Consider the following 21161-nt stretch of genomic DNA (forward strand, 5'->3'; position numbering starts at 1 on the left):
GATTTGCATTTATTTAGTAATTATAGAGAAGGCTGAAAACATTCCTGTTAGAAAGATTTCCCACCGCTTCCTTTTCTGAGATCCTGTGTTCATTTCTGACTGCTTTGTTTCTTGTCAGGCAATTGGGATTGAAATTCTCAAGGTCTGGCATCTTCTGCAGATGAAATGATTTTGAAAGTTTCAGACAAAATATTCCTTATTTATGAAGAGGAAATGGGGAAAAAATAATCTGTTTTGTTCAGCATTTAAAACAAAATAACTGGGGACCAGCTCTGTGAGAAGTCCCGTGCCTGCCTGTATGAAGCTGATACTTAACACAAAAGTAGAGTTATTGCTTTAAAAATACCAAAAGCAGGGAAGAAGCAATCTCCCTTCATCTTACTTTTTGAATGCTGTTTCTTTTGTCAGTTGTATATTTTTTGGCCAGTGGTATCACAACTATAAAGTACATTTCCATTCCTGAATGACATTGGAGACGTACTTTTGCAAACGTGCAGACTCTTTCCAGATGTTGATTTTTGGCTAGCTATACATTTGAAAACCAGAATGTATTTCATAAATTATAGTTGCATGGACCACCACTTTGTTCTATGTAGTACCCCCTGAAACTGAATAGTTTGCTTTTTATTTATTCTCCATTGGCCAAGAAAGAAGTTGTTAAAAGGGAGTGGAGCATGAGGGCGGTCAAGGCAGAAAACACTGCAAGGGCCGAGATACCTGCACAGGACTTCCCAAAACATGAGAAGCATTAACAGTGACAGTAATGGAGATTTCTAGCAATGGGTAAAGGTAAAGAGGTCTCACAACAATTACCATCAAAATTATTAACAGAGTGTATTGCTGATGCTATTGTTTTATCAGATTAAGTTGAACTGCAACACAAAATTCCAAAGTTCCATTAACAATGCAGACTCCAACGAGGGAAAGATTGCTTTTTTCCTCTGGAGTCACCTGTAAAGGAATTCCGATTTCTGATAATAGAAATTATTATCCTATTATTAATATACATATATAATAGAAATTATACTTGCATGATCTTTTCTGCTTAACTTTCACAAGATCATTCAGCCAAGCACAGAGCAGGCAAGACTGTATGTTCAGCCTTATCACAAGAGCTCCTTTTCTGTCAGCTCCTATAGAATTGGGGTTTTCATCATTCTCAAAGCTGCAACAACTATGGGAGCTATAATTTCTTTTTTATCTTGGAATATAATTTGTACAACAGCTGCTAGTTTAATGACAGGGCTATTTAGCTGGTAAAATTACCTATTGGAGAAATAACTTATGTTATCCTTTTGCAATAATTTTAATTTATTTCCAACTACCAGTCATTTTCTTGGGCAATGGAAGGCAGCCAAGGTCATTCTGTGTTTCACTCTGCCAGTAAATCATTAGTTTGCAACTGTCTCCTGATTTTTATTGTTATCAACAATGTCTAAACTAATGGAAATAAACATTGGATTGTATCCCAGTGGCAGATGAATTTTAGGGCAGGGCATTGTGTACAGACAGCACTAATAGAATTGAGCAAAGTTATTGCTCCTGCATTAGACACGAGTAAGCTTCTGGATAAAATGTTCATTGATCTTTCTGAAACTATGTCAGTCATACTCTGTTGCTAGACCATTACAGGCAAGTACTGTATGATTCACTGCTAAGTCCCTTTTTGAGTCTTACATGAATGTTGTACAGTACCAGATGGGTGGGTAGTGTGTAAACTGAGATGTTACCTGGAGCTCTGGGTAGGTCTTGGTCAGTTTACCTGCTTATAAACAATCACCTGATGCATTCTTTGAGCGAGGAATTGTACAGTGTGCCCCATAGTTCTTTCTGCTTTGTTTCCTGGCAAAGTATTGCTAAGTTTGTGCTACAAGAGGACCCGTAGCACTTTTTAAAGTCCTAAGTAAGTTTAAATTTCCCATCAATCAACTTTCTTTTCATGCCTGACAATCCAGTTACTCCTTACATGAGACGCTCTGTATCGCCCTTTTTCTTGGTAATAAGTGTATTTTCATGCTAGCCACATGTATTCAGCTCCCTCATGGGAGGGTATGGCCATGCTCTTCTCAGAGGTGCAGAGTGACCGTGCATAAGCTTCAATGTCCAAATTTCCTATTAAATATAAGAACAAACATTTTCAGTAGGAGAATGGTCAGGCACTGGAGCCCACTGCCAGAGAGGTTGTGGTATGTACAACATTGGAGATACTCATAACTTGACAGGACAGGCTTTTAGCAACCTGAACTAAATGGACTTGCTTTAAGCAAGGTGGTGGATTAGATGACCCTCACAGGTCCATTTCAGCCTAGATTATGCTGTGATTCTATAAAGTTTTCAAATATATTTTTTCCATTGCAAAGTATGTTGGAACTTCCTGATGAAGGAACCCACGAGAAGCTACCAGAGTCTATGTGATTAAAGATAACGGGCATTGTATGTGTCCTGGTAAGTAATGTCAGTAGGGGTCTCAAGTGGACCAGCACTCAATTTGTGATTATCTTGAGTCGGGAGATGGTTTGCTTTAGGATCTGTGACCACAAGTTATCTTATGCACAGCAGCATTATTTGCCCACTGGTACTCTATGGGAATTACAAGGCTTTTAACACAGAGATGGTACCTTTGAGTAAGTCTTAATTTAAACAAATCAAAGCATGCGTATCAGTTCATGTGTTTTTTTCCCCTCAGGATATGCATAATATGCCCCCTTCCTTTACAGACTGAAGGAGCTTCCTGCAGTACTCTGTTATGGAGGCTCAGGTCTACATTCAGGTAGCTATATCAGCTCCTACTGCAAATAGAAATTTCATGTGTTTAACTTGGCCCAGAATTTTTAGTTAAAAAGACTGTTATATTTTATACCTTTTAATGATTTATTTAACCTGCCCTGGACTGCATGACATGCAGTCAGAGCAATCTCATTAGCTCTTTTACACATTAGTACTGCCTGAGGTCAGTGTTCAATATAATGTTCAATAGATACAAGCACTTACAGCATAATTTGCTCAGGCAGTCTCTCATTGAATTACACCTGTAAGGAACACCCAGTTCTCGTAGAGTTAACTTTTGTTTTTAGTGGGTTGCTTTTAGTGCCCTAAACTGTATTCCAGCTTCTACAATATCTTGGGAGAATTTGTAAGTAATAATTGGAAACAAGTAATATTGAACTGATCTCCTGAGTAGATGCATGCCGAAGATCTGTTTCTTATTTAACTTTTCCTAGATATTTTATTGAAAGTCCTTTGCATTTTCTTAAATCAATCTTTATGATAAATGGTGATTTTTCCACCCAGTCTCTTTCTGAACATGCTAGAGGCTTTAGAGAGTTTCAGTTTGCATTTGGAGGCAGCATATTCAGTTTTGGTTCTGTCTTACAGTTGGTGTCTGTGGTAGTTACAGTTCTGCATCTCAGTGGAATACGTTGTGTGGATCACTTTGTATTAGCAGCAGTGAATGCGGGAGTGAGACAAACACCATTATTTCAATGAGTACCCTCTTCCGTGTCAATAAAAAAATGACAGTTACACACATGATAGCATTTAAATCTAACTTTCCACTGTTTTAATGACACGTATACTTCAGGGCAAACATGAATGGAACCTGGAAGCTGACCATGTGAGGTAATGGAAAAGTGGAAGGGAGAGCCTGTGTTAACCAGCTGCAGCTGTGTGGGTTTGTAGGCAACGTTAGTTTCTGCTAATATCTTTCTGAACATCTCTGCATGCTATTGTTCACCTTGCACATAATGTTGATGTCCAGTATAGAGAGGTGCTTTACTGTGCCTAGGAATTCAGTCCTCAGATCTGCTCTTGACAGTCTCATGTTCAGCTCTAGATTTTGGACCAGCTGAACTAGCTCAGGGTTAAGAGCTGAAAATAAGACAAACATGTGGCTTGTGTTTGCAGCTGGCAATAAAAGAGTTCGCATACCACTTAAATGTATGCAGGACTTGCAACTTTTTCTAATCCTCAGGCAGCGAATGAGAGAAGCATGGCATGAGCCAAGACATCAGGTCTTGGTTTCAGTTTCTGCTAGAATGTGACATTACTGCGATCTTCACCAGCAGGTGCTTCCTCTGCTGCTGCAGGCACAACCGTGTACTTCTGTCTTTCAAACATGAGATGGCAGCAAAGCCCCTTCTGTGTTTTGACGCTCGTACTAGCTGTTCCCCTGAATAACTCTGGTAATCATTTTCTCTGTGGATTCCAGTTTCTCATGCTGTCTGTGTGGCTGGGATTCACCCAAGATGTGATTCCTCTATAAACAGGGAATCAAGAACTGCTTGGATAAAGTGTGGCTGTCCAGCATGGTGATCCCAGCAGCAGCTGCTGCTGCTTGGTCCAGCGTGCCAGGCTGAGTAGTTCATGGGTTGTTGGCAGAGCCATATCAAACAGTACAATCTATTAACTCATCTACTGCAAACTGGCTGGTGACTGAGCATGGAAATTGTAAAAGATAGACAAGACTGTGGATAGTTGGAAGCGTTTGCTTTATTCATTGGAACGTGTGAGTGGGCATCAGGAAGTCTGGACTCTTCCCTCCATCTTTGCTGTAGGTTCACTGGGGCAGGAAGGATCACCTGGTGTGGTGCCTTTTTCACATCTGTAAAATGCACCGATTCCCTTCAAGCTTTGGATTGTTACAAGGTTCAGCCAATCATTGTAAATGTTTAAGCTGGTTAAATTGAGTGGCAGAAATCCAATTCTTGAGCTGACTTTTAGGTAGTTTTATCTGTTTGTGTTATAAAATACCTGCCAATTTTTTTTACTCTTCCTTGAAAAAATACATGGTATCCTGCCTCTAAGCCAGAATTGGGCATTTTAGTGGCAATATTTCTTTTTCTGACATGCAGAAACATTTTTGAAGGGTGAAATGTAGAAAGCCAGTAGTGAGGCCTAATGCTTACTGCTTTTCAGTTTGAGCTAGACAGGTGGGTATGGTTACACAATCATTAAAAGAACAACCAAAAAGCCTCCAGTTTTATCTCGTGCTTATCATGTTTGAGAACATTTTTTCCCTTAAACCAAGGGAGTTTCTAACAGGGGAACTTTCTCCCTGTGACGGTGAAATGCAAGATATTTGGAAAATTTTGGGATTTTATTTTTTTTTCCTGGAAGCCAAGGGTAAAACTTGAAGTTCTCTGTGTTGTAAAGCTGAACCTTTAAAGCTGAACCATGACATGCAGTCCTGTCATGGCTAATTGACATGTTCATATTGGCATCTTAAGCCTCAGGAAGCTTAGGGCTGGCTGGGAAAAGTTAGCAGCAGTTTGCTGCTGCTTCCTAGCTGATAGGTTGACACAAAACCCACCACCTGGGATCTGCCATGGAGGTGTCATTGAAAGAGCAGGGCTGTATTTTGTTGTTTGCTGATACTGATTCCTCTGACTGCCACTGTCAGAAGAGCCTTGGTTAAGAGCAATGAATGTTTCATGCAGCCAGCTGTCTGTAGCTGCCAAACCAATGTCTCTTGATTTCAAGACGGAGAAAATGCTGTATGCTTTGTTAGATCCCTGTATTAGGTGGTTTGAATGTGATCTGGAAAGCTTAAACTGTCCTTTTGCTCCCTAGATTTGAGTCTTGAAGTGGGTCTTACAGTTATTGGTTCCTTCCCTTAAGCTCTGGAAAGCAGACAGTCTCCAGATGTGACAAACTGGAATCCCTTTTTCTTTCCTCTTTTTTTCTTTCTCAAATCTGCAGAAACTGTCTTGTTTCCCTTCCAGTTGCTTGCACAGCTTGGAGGAACTGCCGGTGCTCTGCAGCATGCCTGAGCTTCACACCATGTCTGATGTGGACCGCAGTGGAACAAACTAGGCCTGCTGATGGATTCCAAAATCTGACAGTAGAGTAGCTTTGAGTCAGAATCTGAGAGGCAAGAGCCAGAACCAGATTCATTTAGCCTACATGCTGTTACACACCAGTTCTCAAGCATCGAGGTGCTAATTCTTATCTCTGTTGTAAATGCAGAGTGATGGGTGCAGTGTGGCTGGCTGTAGCATCATGCTTTCTGATGGCTTTTCAGGCCTTGGACTGTGGGAGGCCCAGCAATGCTAAATTTTAAACACCTAAGCCTATTACTTGCCTCATTTGCTTTCCCCTCTCAGGCTCTCTATAATTAGACATGAGTTGGTCACTGCTGTACTACTGATCCTAAAAAGGGTTTTAAAAAGAGAGTCTCTGCCACACAGCCCCACAGCTGTGAGGGGAAGGGATCTTGTAGTGCTTTTATACGGGTATAAAGGGTCTCTGCAGTTTCTCTAGAAAAATTATTTTCCTTCTTGTGTTGTGGAACACCCGTGGCTGTCAAACACTAGGGACACGCACTGTGTCCATCAACCGGGTTGTACCTGGTAGCTTGTGTCTTTTTGTCAGATTTCTGCTTTATAACACCAGTCATGAGGCAGATCACCTCCTGATTGCAGAAAGTCATTAGCTGCCGTGGCTCATATGTCTGAGGAGAGCAGCCGGAAAGGTGGTAACCTTCCCCAGGGTTTCTGCACACTGAGTACAGAAGATTTCAAGCTGGAGGAGGACTGTGGTGTCCCTCCCCCTTGCCCAGGTAGTGGTGGAGGACCATTCTGAGTACTGTTTAGAGAACCTCCCTCCTCATTACAAAGTCTAGCAGGTTAGGGATGTTTGTCATGAACCTAAATCCCTAGACGCCTGTTGAGAGTGGTCTTATATGAAGATTTAATTTGATCTGGCAGTTTTTAAATTGTCCCAAATCATATCTTCAGGATGCAGGCATGTACCACATAGAAAACCAGGATGAGGCAGTCATTATTTTTGGATTATGTGAACAACAGTCCAGCTCACTTGGGCTTTAAGAGAACATCAGCAGCTTGGACTCGCGTCCCAGCTCAGGCACATTTAATTTGCTTTCACCAGTCTGTGGTTTAGAGACAAAATGAGTAATAGCTCCCAACTGTAGAATAGAGACTTCTGACTCTGCTTACATGACATAAGTATGTGGTGTTGTTTTTTCCTATAGTTTGAAATCAGGCAGCTGAGGGCCCACCTTGCTCAGCAGGATTTGGATCTGGCTGCAGAGAGAGAGGCTGCATTGCAGGTCCCACATGTGCTGAACAAGCAGAGCAGCAAAAGGTACAAGGTGGTACCAACTGAAGATTCAGATGATGAAGCCACTGAGAACATCACTGAGTTGCGACCTCCACGAGGTGAGTGCTGCCTGTGTGCTGCTACCCACTGACACAGCTGATCCCTTGCATAGAGCTACTGATGGCACTCAAATGCCTTCACTCTACCAGTGGATTCATTACTTTCCCTGGAGACTGTATTTTCCCATCTTTGCAAAGAGGCTATGTCTGCTTTGAAGTGGCAGGGGCTGTTGTACTTGGGAACAGATTCTGGACAGAGCCAATAAAATGACTTGGGAAGAAAATGACTCTGATGTACCTTCCCAGTGTCTTCATGATTATATCCTTTAAACACTAAAGAAGCAGCAGCTAAATCGGAATTGGCAAAAGGATAATCACTCAGAGGTAGAAGCAGGGAAAATGAGAAGAATATTGAAAACCAGTTTTGGTCTGTGGCCACTTGCATTTCTGTGCCTTAGAGTGAGCTGTGAGCCTGTAAGCTGTGCAGCTTTTCTTTGCCTAGGGGCTGTGCTCTCACCAGGTTGCTAAAACTTGCCGGTTCTGGCCAGCCCAGCCCAGCTGTGCTTGGGCAGGGCAGCTCTGGTGCCAGAAAAGGAGTGATGTGCTGTGTAGATGGTGAAGAGCAGTCCATCGTCTGTAGCTGTATGTTGAGCAGATGTGTGGTTCCGGAGAGTAGCAACAGTTATTTATTTGGATCCAGTTTTATCACAAAAGTGCTAGACCAGAAGTGATTTTGGAAAAAGCATAGCTCTTTTTCCTGTGATCCCCCAACCCTAATGATGGAGTGCAGAATGTGTGTCTTGATCTTAGTAACATCTGATGTAATGTTGCAGGGGAGACAATGCTTTCTACCTTAGTAGTTCTTCCTTGGACATCTTTGCTTGATTGTCTTGGGAGATGAGCAGTATGTGAATCTATCTGAATTAGAGGTTTACATGGTATCTTTATTTGGGTCAAATTCCTTAGAATTCAAGGCACAGAAATACTTTAATCAAAAGGTTTAAGAGAAAAAGCTGACCAGATATTTTCAAATGTTAATTCTTTCCATTCTCTACACAGTAACGGAAGTGTATAGAATTGATTTTGTTTTTTCCTTTTTATAATATCTAAGTGCTAACCACACTTCAGCCATTAATTATTCCTGATTTGAAATTGTATTTAAAAGCAGACAGTAGAGCAGACTTCCTCCTAAAATGCGTTTCCCCCTTTTCTGTAGTATTTCAGAGGTCTCCCCAGTGGATACGTTATAATTTATGCATGTATTCCTTGAGGGTTACATTTGGAACTGCGGAGTGTTGTACACATTATAAGGAGGTTTGCTGAAAGTTTAGATTCATCTGAAAGTTCTTCTATCTAAGATACTCATTCCAACATCCAGGTTAACACAACTGATCATTAGTTGGATTTCCCTGTAAAATTCTGGCCAGCACATGCAATGAAGTAGATGCACAATCTTCAGGATTGGTTCCTACGTTCAGGAGAAGGCAGTTTCCCCTGGGGAAGGAGTGCCATGAGCCAGCCCTGCCTTTTTTTTCTCCTGTCCACCTCAACTGGGTCATTCTTCTCCAGCTCCCCCAGCAATGTGCTGGCTGTTGCTGCAGCACCTTTCACCATTATCACTTTGGCATGCTGACAGCATTTTCTTCATCTACACTGGTGGCTGATCTGACCAACAAAACATGAGCAAAACCTGAATGTGGTATGTCAGAAAAAAGAAGAGCGTGTCTTAGGTGAGGATGCCTCCGTTTGCAGTGTGGAGGGGCTATATCTGGTATGTGTAGAATACTCCTGAGACATGTCTCTGCAGAGCACAGGTGATCGAACCATTTCCTGTAGGTCATTTCTTTATCCTCCCGCTTCTCACTTCTCACATGCTGTGGTGACACTGACTGTGCTGTCTTCAGGGCTTTCCATGTCACTTGCTCTGCCTGGAACTGGAAGCTACCAGTGTTTTAACTCCTGACTTTTGGGTCAAGGGTTATGTTTTGCAGGTTATCTTCTGTGTCAGACCACATTAGGAATTGCTTTGCATCCATTTTCTCTAAGCTGTGTTTTTCCTCCTTAAAGATTCCTGAATGGTGACTGCAGTTAATCTTTCTGTGTGCCACATGGCATTTGTGAGCTTGAAAAACATCTGCAGTTGCCTATTACACTGACTAGCTGGAGGAGAAATAAGGGACCAAGTTGGTAATACTGTTAAAAGAAAAGCTACAGTTCAAAGCCACAGTTCAGCTGTTAGGCAGAACAGGCTCTGATGTGCTGTTCTCTTACGCGGTGGCAGAACATTAGCCTCACATATAACACCTGAGGGTAAGGTATGGCATGGAAAGCATGTGTTTGTGCCAAACTTAACTTTGTTAGCCTTCAAAAAATCACTGGCTTCAGAGAGCCCTGAATTCTGCCAAACCAGCAAGCTTGACTTGGCTAGAGTACATACTGCATCAGAAAATGGGATATTCCATCTCAAGCTAATCTTATTTCCCCCTTCTGTATTGAACAATGGAAACATTCAGTGCAGAATACTTTACCTCCAAGGGACTATGGAATAAGAAAGCATTGAGACTTTACTCATTTCCCTACCTGGGAGTTTTATGGGATAGTGTATAAGTTAAAGCTCCTCAGGGGCAGCTGTAGCTTGTAGTCTAGTATTTACACTGGATTTTGTGCAAGCATTTACTACAGCATTCACTAAAGTTAGTCAGGTAACCACAACATCACATGGTACACACAATGTCTCAGGGGATTTGTGCCGAGAGGCACACGCTGTGGCCTGCACCAGGAGAGCTGTGTGTGCTGGCTAATTTGGTAGCTTTCAGTACATGTTTTCACCCAGCTTTTCTTTCTGCAGATCTCTTTGTATCTGAAGTGCCTTAATTGCTGGCACAAGACTGGGAAAGGCAAGAGCTCTAATCAGATGGTCACCAGGCTCTGAAAGTGTCCCATAACTGCCCAGCTAGTATTTCATGCCTTTTCTTGAAGGACCCCTTCTCCAGGCCGCTCAGTGGTAAGCTGCTGGAGGCCTGGGCAGCCCTGTGCTAATTCTCTGAATAATGAGCTGATTGCTGCCTCACACGCTTCTATCTGCCCAGATCAGTTCACCAAGAGACCTCCTAACATCGTGGTCGTAACTCTGGAAAACGTAATGGATACATGGTATTTTCTAATTAATTTGGCTAAGAAGTGGGGAAGTTTTGAACGGAGGTTTTCTTTGTCTTGCCAAAAAATTGATCTCCGGAGTAGTCAAATATGAAGGCTGAAACACGGGCTTTCAGCGTGCAAGTCAAAGGGTACCATTATCAACAGCAGAAAGCTGATGGACTCAAGAGAAGGGCATGACTCTAGGAGCTATAAACCCAGGGTAGAGCTGTGACATCTGCTGCGCTGTGAGCACTTCACTTAGCTTCTCTGCCTCAGTTTGTAAAGAGCTTAGGGTAAAAGCTGTTATATGCGAATGCACAGCTGCATCCCTAATGGTTTTCAGGACCATTGTGGTCAGCCTTTCCCTAAGAGAAAGGGAAGTATCCTAAGTGCTGTCATCTCCTTTCTTCTTCCCAGAGACAGTTACCATTTGACATAATGGGAAATATTACCCTATCTGTTGATCTCTAAATTATAAAGGAGGTTTTTTTTCTCTTGCTGTCTTCCTGCCTCATGCAGCCTGTAACTGGTCATGGTCAGAGTAACAGCTAATGTTTTTTGCTCCTGTACAAATCATTTTTAGTGTTTGGTATACAAAGTCTCAGGCTTCAGGGAATGCCAGGTTCACAGTGCCCCATATTGCCATTAATACTTCCTCCCAAAATTTATTATTCTTTAATCTCTCCCATAATATATGAATTAGAGTCTCTAGTGGAAATCCCTCATTTTCCTGCATATATCATTCCAGGTTTTGAAACTCTACAGTGCTGCCATAGTTTAAGATTAATATAACCACCCTTCTACTCCTTTGAGCAAGAGCCGGATTCTAGCTCCGTTACATCGGATTGCAGAAAGCTTATTTTAGCTATCCTGAGTCAAATTTCCATTTTTATGGAGTTAGCAGTAAGTCTGTTGCTTTGGAGGACTGCTGCAATTTATGATCGTGCTTGGAGAAAAGTAAAGCTTGCTCTCCCCAGTGGTACCCACCATTTTGGAATGGAAGGATGATATCAGGAGGGGATCATGAAAAGTTTTGGAGTTTCAGAGGCTTCTCTTATGATTATTCATAAGCTGTCTGGGAAGACAGAGCACAGCGCTGGAGGGTTTTTGTCAGTTGTTGCCTGCAGGGCAGTCTGAGCTGGTTGAACACTTCTAAAATCTCAGCCAGTTTCTTTGGTGATCATCTGTTAATGCTCGGCGAGCCCTGTTACTGCACAACAATAGATAAAAGTAGTTTATGGTTATTTTCAAATGTTGAAGTGTATCTACTTTGAAGCCTACTCCTGGAAATGGTTATGTCTTAAGTGCACTCCACTTTCTGGTTAAACTCCATGGATCTGTGGAAGAGTGAGGATTTGGCTTTTTCTAGGTGGGTGCCTCTTGCAGGCTTTGTGGTTCTGCACTGATCATTCAGGCAGAAATCAAAGGAATTAAATGTTAAGCAACACTTCCATCAATGTGTGTGCAGTTAGTGAAGCTGGGCTCTTGAATTTCATATTCACCAAATGGGTGGGGTAGAAACTTTTGAGTTCCAGAAGTGGTGAGCGTACAGTCACGTGTGTGAGGGAGAAGTTGTCTCCCACCATTAATGTAAAGAGGTGTGAAGACGTGGCTGACAGGTAAAGGAACACAGATCTGGGACGTGTTCCGCTGTCCCAAGTATGCCGCTTCTTTCACAATAACCCCTTTCATAAGCAGATCGTGCTCCGTGTGACAGCAGGGAGGTTTTCTGCCCCCAGCCTCCATCCCAACACTGCTCCAGCCTCTCCCTTTTCTAAACTTTTAGAAATCTTTTCCTAATTCCCAGTCTACATTTATTTAATGCCGATTTGTAACAATTGGTCTTCGAATCCTTTCACTTAAATTGTTCTTCTCTTTCCCTGATGTTTACCCAACAAATTGTTGTTTTGTTGGTAGCCATATTCTTTCTCAAATTTTGATTTTCTAGGCTCAGCAAATGTGTCTATTTCACAGGAACAGACCCAAATTCCTCTGTGTTTGCTTCAGGCTGACTGTAACAAACCAATTCAGCTGTTGATCTGCTGATCCATATTCGTAGAGAACAGGGTTGGAAGGAGCACTGAGAGTTCCCCCAGGCCATCCTCTCCCCAAAGCCACCAGCCATGCTGGCACAAAGATGTCTTGCATCTCAGCCACGCTCAACTCAGCACACAGTGCTCTTGCAGCATGATCTGCTGAAGCAAGGGCCAAAGCCACCCTGTTTGTTGTCAGTTAAGAGTTTTGTTTTTCTGTCCCACCAGCATCTGCTGATCATGGAGCCTGTTGCATATAGCAGGATTGCCTTCTGCACAATGACTTCCATCTTAGGTTGATTTCTTACTTACAACCAGGCTGTATCTGTTGCTCTTTGTTTGATGCAAGGTAACTTTGGTTCCTCTCGAGGTGGTTTACCCCCTTGCTCAAGCATCCATCCAACCTCTGCAGGGACTGGATGCCCATGTGGATTGAACAGTTGTGTGAGCACTGCAGCTTGCACTGATGTGTCACTCTGCCTTCGTGTGGAAAGCAAGGCAAGTCCCTTGGAAAGTGCCAGCTGGCTGTTTGTGTTTCCTGTTGGCACAAACTTTCCATGTGGCTAGAGGAAAAGGGAGAGAGGCCTTCTAGGGCCAGCAAAGCAACTGGATAAAAACTTTGCTCAGGCCGTCTTGCATAAGACCAGGATGGTTAATCAGATGGTACAGCACAGTGAGCTATGCTTGGACTGCTGAGAAGGAGCTTAGATCTGGCTGACAGTTTCATGAAGTTCAGGTGGGTGAGGTCAGAGAGATCTGGAATACCAGGGATTGCAGGGGAAAATTCAGTGGGCAGTTTGCCCCTGTGGATTGCCGCTTTACAAACACTTATAGATGCTTCAAGTACATTCTGTCATCTTTTCTTACTGCACTGCACTGTCACACTAGGCAAAGTCAGGCTGTGGCAGTGTCACTGGCTGGTGTGAGAGCAGCGTAGCTGCCATCGCTGTTCTTATTTCTAGGAGTGTTTAGAGGACAATAGCTTGATCTTGTAACTTGTGCCTTGAAAAGCCTCCCTGCTGAGAGTGTATCTTAGTGTTTATTGCAAAGTGTGTTTCATGCTACTTTTCTTTTCCAAATGTTTCTAAGTGTTAGTGGTACTTTAAGGAGAAGATGCCAGTGTCCGCTAGCAGTGATGGAGATGAAAGACGTGCTTCTTTGGATTGCTTTCTGGAGGAAAATGGGAGTAAGACATTGCTCTGTCCTGAGGAATCACATCCTCAGTGGGAGGCAGAAAAAATAACGCTCCAGTTCAGAAAATTCAGCCTTGAGAGACAGAAGGCAGTAAAATCAATGGCAGTAAAAAAATGAAGTAAAAATAATAATGAAATATTTTAAAAGAAATCCCGTTTTTAAGGCCTCTAACCTAGAAGATGTGCAAATGGTATTTGTTGTATGTGGGGGGAGGAGTGTTGCAGACTCATTCACTGAAATCATTGATGAAATAATTAAAGGTCACTGTTGAGGGATTATAGAACTAAAAGAGAGATCTGCCTTGGGTGGAATGTCATTTATGTGCTTCACCAAATTTATTAGCTTTTTATAGGGCCAGGAGAGAGATTACAAAATTCTCTCTTGGGTCAGTTCAGATTATATGGGACTGTGCTCTAAACAGTTTATTACTCCCTGAGCCATTTTAACGTGTGTTCTGAGTCTTTCAGGGGGAGAGCGGGCAGATAATTGGAAAACCTTCATCAGAAAGAATCCAGTAGCTGTCAGACAGATCCTGACCCAGAACCGCACAGTGACAGAGGTTTGGTAGCAGGCTGAGAGATGGGACTTGGTTTGCCTTCACTGCACTTACAGCCTCACAGAGTTACAGTGTCAGGAAAAGCTCTTTTGGTTTTGGGTGAGATAGGTAGGAGTCTGAGCAGCCTTCCCAACCAGACGTTCCCTCTGTCTGATGGAAAGCCCTGGTCATGCTGGATGGAGTCAGCTCTCCTGTCCTTTCGTGGTCCTACGTTACTCTACTGCTCACCTCTTACAGTTACATAATTGGTGCCTTCCACTGGTCCTGATGCAGTTCCAGATGTCTCAGTATGTCATGTTGTTTTGGCAGTCACTCGCACCCCCCCCCCACACTACTGGAGCAAATAATGCTCCTGTACCACAGAGAACAGCCTGTGCCTGACTGCTTCCCATCGCTCTCTTTCCAGGGAAGATTGTAGAGCCATCTTTGCTCACCACTAGGTTAGGATGCGTTTTTGTGTAGGGAAGAGCTGGGAAGAGCATCACTCTTCCCATTCTACCTTCTCGACTCACAGCTACTGGATCTTCATCACCACACTCCTGGGGGGGTAAAGGCTTTTAATTCGTGACATGTAGATGTAGTGCTTGGGGACAGTCTGGTGGTGGACATGGCAGCATTAGGTTTACATTTGGACTCGATGATCTTGAAAGTATTTTCCAACCTAAATTATTAATTCTGTGATTCTTCCTTGGTGCACCTAGCAAGGAGGTCCCAGTCACCATCCATGCACATTTTCCTAAGGTTGCCATTTCCAGGGGAAATACAAACAAAAAACTTTTTCTTTCTACTTACTGCCAGTTCCTCAATAAATACCATTTGGGCATCATTATGGCTTAAGAACTCCTAAATGGAAAGTTCCTTTTCTGGAAAAGGAAGTTCAGGTAACATTGCTGTGTATTTGGAAAGATGGGTTTATTTCCAAAAAAGGAGGAAAACTGAGGCTTCTGGATCCTGAAAATTCCAGTGTGGCAGAAATAAGAAAAATAAGAAGATACAAACCAACCAGGGCAACTGTGAAGAGTGAAGTGTTTCTTGGGACAACTCCCCTTCTGGAGCCCAAACTGAAATACGCTGACAGCAGAAAACACTATGTAGAACTTAAATAACATTAGTCTGACCCTCCTGTAAAAGCTGGTCTCCCCTGCTTCCTGTCTGCCCCAGTAGTTGTGCTCCTGATCCCTTTTGACTGCACATACTGAGCAGCAGGGACTTCATCTCACTGTAGATCACCAGAAAGTACTGAAGCAGTGTTGTGTGGTAGTGTGCAGTGCTGGAGTGTGTATTTGTATTTGGAGCTTATTTGTGTGTGTTTTATAGGCAAAAACAGTTGTGTGGTAGTGTGCAATGCTGGAGTGTGTATTTGTATTTGGAGCTTATTTGTTTGTATGTTTTATAGGCACAAATAGTTGCTTTCAGTTCATTCAGTGTATTTGTGGCATTTTTTTTGCACTCCTTGCTTTCAGCAATGTAGAATATAATGAGAGATAACTGGAATTGTTTATGGCCTTTTCTCCCCAAAGCAGCTGAGGCTCCCATGTGACTAAGATGAGTTTGTTAATTGTCAGTTTGCTTTAATGTAATGTTTCAGAAGCTTAATCTGTTGTTGAAATATTTATTCTGCTGTTGTTGTTCCATTACTTTCCATTGTCTTTTATTCATAGGGAACTATTCCAAGTGAAAAAAAGTATATACGTAAATTATATTTTACATGCACATGTGTGTATATTTAGAGATAAATTGATAGGCAATGTAAAACAAGGACATTAGTAAGGCCATCCCATAATAACATAAAACACCCCTTAGCATTGGCAGCTTTCCCAAGTCCTGTCTGCAGATGGTCCCAGGTACAGCCAGGACAACGGGTGATTTTCCTCTCCACTCCAAGGGATTCACATGGGTGGGTGCCTTACAGGATTTCCTGTGCAAGGTGTTGGCACCGGGCTTTGCAGTCTCCATGTCGCTGCTAAATCGGTTTGAAAGTACCTGACTGGTTTGTAAACAGTGCCCTGGTGTTCTGTGAGCCAGCAGGGGTGGCCAGGGCAGTCATGTGTGCAGTCCTGAAAAGACTTGGTTTGAGCCTTGCTGTAAGACACAACAGGCAGATGAATAACTGTTCCAAGTTGTATTCTGAGTTCAGTGCATAGCATCATGGCATTTGGGGCAGGCTCTACGGGAGGCAAAGGAAGCGAGAACACCAAGGCCCCCATTCCTGCCCGGAGCGTGGCCATGTGCTTTGAGGGGTGGCCCCGTGTGCAGAAGCTGCCTTTATCCTGGCCCAACTGTGGTTCTGTTTTCGTGTGGCTCTGCTTAGAATTAGACTGGAAGTGTGCTCCTAACAATACAGACAGGTATTGTCTGGTGGTTGCTGAAGGTTCCATGCCTGAACAAGAACCTGTATCCATACAGGCTGGCAGGTTTGGTGGCATTGAGAGTATAAATTATGCATGCTTGAAATGAAGTGTATTTTAGTAGCAGATAGCTGAAAAGCCTTGCAATGTACTCCTAATTCAGTGGCATTGCCTTGAGCTGCTCCGAGGCCTCTTTTTTAAATTCAGACATTAGCACAAAGCACACCTCTGACTGCAGGCATTTAAAGATCAACAAGGGCCGAAAAAGCTTTTAAGATCCAGTGAAACCAGGAAAACAACCATGTTGCCTTTCAGTGTCAGGTTAGATTGCCTTCTTATGAGTGCAGCTATTTCAGGTACAGAGTGCTTGGTGGTTTGGGTCTTGTTGTGTGGGGAAAGTGTTGCCCAGAAAACATCTGTTTCCTTCACCTGCAAACCACAATGTGCTGTGAAGAGGCAGGACTGCAGCCACAGAGGCCCAGGGGGACGAAGGAAATCTGGCTCAAAGGGATAAGCATGGTTTTCTGAAACACGGTATCAAAAAGAGCACTTAAAAGGAGAGAATACTTTTAGAGCACACGATACGCTGCAAATTGGGGAGGTCAGATTGCTCTTGAGCTTGAAATTCTTCCTGAGTTGCCAGTGCTGTTTTCTTAGCAGCAGTATCTGTGTCCTGCTCAGAACTGCAACGTGAGGAGTTTGTTTTCTTCTTCAGCAATTGTGAAATATTCTGCTTTTCTGTAAAATAACAGGTTGTCTTCTGCATTGTCGGAACTCTGCATGAGCAGAAGAGCTGCTGCTTTCCCTTCTGTGCTCATGTCTTTGTTTTTATCGTACCATTACTGAAGTTCAGATGTAGCTCAACATACGTACTGCAAGTGCAGAACTACACCCTTGACTTGTGAAAACCTGGATAGTATATTTTAAACCAACAGTAGTGTATTAGTGTTGTGTGTTGCCAAATCCCACCTGGTCTTCTGGCCTAAAAATACACAAAAGGTAATGCTCTGGGCAGGGTGGAATTTCAACTGTTTAATCAACTAAATGGTCTTCTAACAGCTGCCTTTTTGTTCTTTCAGAGGATGACATGAATAATTACATCAGTCGCTACTACAATGAACCAAGCAGTGGTAAGTTTTGCTTGATTCTTGTAAATGTGACCTGTGTTTTTACGCTGCCCTGTGTGCTGTAAACCAGGTAAGGCTGAACAGTGATGCAGATTGATCCATCAAGGATCCATCCTCAAAATGAAACCCACCATGACATCTGTTGGTTTGCTCCATGGAAGATTGTACCTGAATAGTAATTCTCTAGTGGCTGAAGGCCCCAAAGTTTGCTCCTGCTGAAGGCGTTCATGGTAGCTTGGAGCTCTGGGAGAGGTTAGTTCCCCCGAGGTAGGCTGTCCAGGCTGCAGAGAGGTACAGATGGACCCGAGAATGAATGGCAGGGACAAAACAAAGGCAGAGAAGTGGAGCGGTGCCTTAGCCCGGTGCTGTGCTGGTTGGCCTGAGTGGGAAGAGCCTCAGCAGCGGGCATGGGCCCTGACCCGAGCTCCAGTTCAGCCCCTGTGGTCCTGCTGGCACAGGGGCTCTCGGCAGGGCTGTACAGGCAGCAAAGTGGGGAGCACCTCCCTACCTATAGAACACTTACTAGAGAGAGAGAGAAGTGTGTGTAGGTATAATGTATTATTGATGTGTATCTGCACATATACACAGGGATATATAAATAGTATGTCTGTCTGCATATACACACACACACATATGTCAAATACGTATATGTGTGTACATGTATGCATATAATGTATTATATGCATACAGCCCATACATACAGCCCTATATGTAGTATGTGTACGCACACTGAAATATAATCATATATAAAAAGATACATATATCTATATAAAGATGTGTCTGTGTATAGACATACATATTAAATAGAATAAAATGTAGGTATATGTGTATGCATATAAATCTATAATGTATTATATTTTCCTATCCTACGTATATACACAGAAACCCAGATACAAGTATCTATATATAAAAAGATGTAAGTAAAAATACATACTTTTGTACATATACTTGTACAATGTATCTCCAAACACATGCATCCCCATAAATCTGAGAAGATTTATACACACAAAACAGGTATGTGAGTGACTCTATATACATATAAAGGTGTGTGTGAGAGGCTATGTCTGTATATACATAGATATTTATCTAAATATAAATATTAAATACACTAAAATATATAAAGATATATGTAAAGGGTGGGGTTGTGGGGGAGGAGGAGGGCTGGTCTCATGTAAAAATGTATGTATATGTAGAATGTATTATATATTTATAACCCCATGTATTCATGCACACACAGATATATGCATATCTAGAGATGTATACGTAACATAAGAATAAATGAAAGTGTGTATAAGTGTATGGTAGTTAACACATATATGTGTATAATGTATCATATATCTATATCCTGGTAGATATATCACATTGATATACAGGTGGAGATATATATATATATATGCTTATTAGAGACATCTGTTTTTTCATGTATGTATAAAAATGAGACGTGACAAGTGTCTGTGTGTGTATGTATATATGTATTATGTATTATAAAATCTGAATGTATGTGTGTATATATATAGTTATGTCATATATATCTCCATATAGATGTCCACATATATTTGTAGATATATGTGGTTATACATTGAGGTATATATGTCTACATATGTTTCTATATATGTAAAGATCTATAAAGGTGTTTGTGCACAACTGTGTATATACATATTTTATAAGTATTATAAATATGAATATGCATTTAGATATGATTTATATACATTGATATATATACATAAATGTCTGTATACATAAGTCTAAAGATAAGGGGGGACTGTGTATGTATGTATAACCGCATATGCATAGATACGTTGTTAAATACAATAAATATTAAAAGGTCTGTGTGTCACTGCATACTTCTATAGTATGTATAAAGTGTGTGTATACATGTAGAGGTATTATGTCTGTCTCCATATAGATCCATGGGGTTATAAAAACACATTTGTATGTGAAGATATAAATACATGCATGAGAGGAACTGTTTATCTACAGATATTTAATACATATAAAAAGTGTTTAAGTGACTGTATATACATGTATTTTTAATATGTACAATATTCTTTACTGTAAGGGTGCTGAGGCACTGGAATGGGTTGCCCAAGGAAGTTGTGAATGCTCCATCTGTGGCAGTGTTCAAGGCCAGGTTGGACAGAGCCTTGGGTGGCATGGTTTAGTGTGAGGTGTCCCTGCCTATGGCAGGGGGGTTGGAACTGGATGATCTTAAGGTCCTTTCCAGCCCACACCATTCCATGATTCTATGTATTTCATACAATACAGATACATACATGTGTGTATCGTGTATAGGTATAATGTATTTTATATATATAGGTATAATGTATTTTATAAATATAGGTATAATGTATTTTTTATATATTAATTCCCTGTGTAAATATTCCCCCACAGAAAGGAAAAATGATGGGGTGTGGGAGTGTGTGTATATATATCTTATTTTAAAATTAGTAAGTTTATATTTTAAAAGGGCTGTGAGAGAGACTGTTCCTGTACCTTTTTAATCTCTTATGGAGCAGTGTTATTATGTATAATCTGTATTACGTGTCTAGTTTATATGTAAACTGTATGAGTGTAGGTATATGGTATTTTGTATGTAAGTATATCCCTATACAGCCCCTTATATGTGTGTGTATAAAGCCATGAATGTGTGTGTGTATGGAGCCAGATATGAACTTAGATAAAAGATCTATGTAGCTATATGGCTATTTTATATATGTATAAAATATATGTAAAGCTGTATATGGGTGGGTGGGTATGTGAGAGCCTCTGTATACATGTGTGTAGCTTATGTATTAGAAAACCCATGTGATTTGTGTACCTGTGGTGATGCACCCCCCATCCCTTGCGCCATGTCAAGCTCTCAGGAATTCCTATCAAGCCTCTACGTGAGGAGTCGGCGGTGACTCAGCCCTTGACCATAGCTGCACCTCCTGCTCCCTGGCTAAGGCAGGAAGTGAGAACTGGGATAACCAGTCACCGCTGGCCGCCCTGGAATACTCCTTCCGAGTGGAGCCTGAGTGGAAAGGTACTGTTGGTACGGGAGGTTTGAAGATGTCTAGTAAGCACTAACTGGGGTTGTGGCTGGGATGGGAATGCGCTGGTGACTAAAGCCCATCATCTTGCAACCCTGTGAACCGTGGTGGCCTTTACTGCTCTCCTGGAGCACATCCCCACATGGGACCATGAGGACCATCCCTGAAAGACAGAACCTGAGGAAGTCCCCCACTTCTGGAGACTTGGCCCTTTCCCCCTGAGGAGAGTCAAGACACAAGAGGAGAACATTTCACTGACTGGAGGGGAGGTTTTAACAGGTACCTTATATATCATCTCTATGTATATATGTGCTTATGGATTGTTACAGCAACTGCAGCAAATGCTGTTGACTTATTCAGATGTGCCTTAAAACTGCACTCTGCTGACACCTGCATCCCTTCAGATGTAAACTGTTGTCCGAGACTAAGATTGGATCCAACTCACCTGGGCTCCTCTGGGAGTTTAGAGGGCAAGGGAGTCTAGTCTGAACCTTGTGACTCAACGGGAGGGTCTCCCTTACCCTTTGTGCTCTTGGTCTGTGTCAATCATTTTTAGCTTGATTGTGTATCACTGTTCCTCGGTGTGCTCCCTCCAGGCAGTAACAGGGTGAGCCTTGC

At 42.1% G+C, this 21161-nt stretch overlaps 1 protein-coding gene across 3 annotated transcripts in view; it reads left to right on the top strand.

The window, feature by feature from the left end:
* TMEM266 (transmembrane protein 266) overlaps positions 1-21161 on the top strand; it is an 86876-nt gene that overhangs the window by 59751 nt on the left and 5964 nt on the right. For all 3 annotated transcript variants that reach the window (XM_061447298.1, XM_061447297.1, XM_061447299.1), the window contains 2 exons: positions 6989-7175; positions 17464-17514. In XM_061447298.1, coding sequence (XP_061303282.1) covers positions 6989-7175; positions 17464-17514 — 238 coding nt within the window. The remainder of the gene's footprint in view (positions 1-6988; positions 7176-17463; positions 17515-21161) is intronic.

The sequence above is a fragment of the Pezoporus flaviventris genome, unplaced genomic scaffold (assembly GCF_033815535.1).
Source record: "Pezoporus flaviventris isolate CSIRO_AGI_PZ_B2104156 unplaced genomic scaffold, CSIRO_AGI_Pfla_v1 ptg000006l, whole genome shotgun sequence".
In the NCBI taxonomy this organism is placed as follows: domain Eukaryota; kingdom Metazoa; phylum Chordata; class Aves; order Psittaciformes; family Psittacidae; genus Pezoporus; species Pezoporus flaviventris.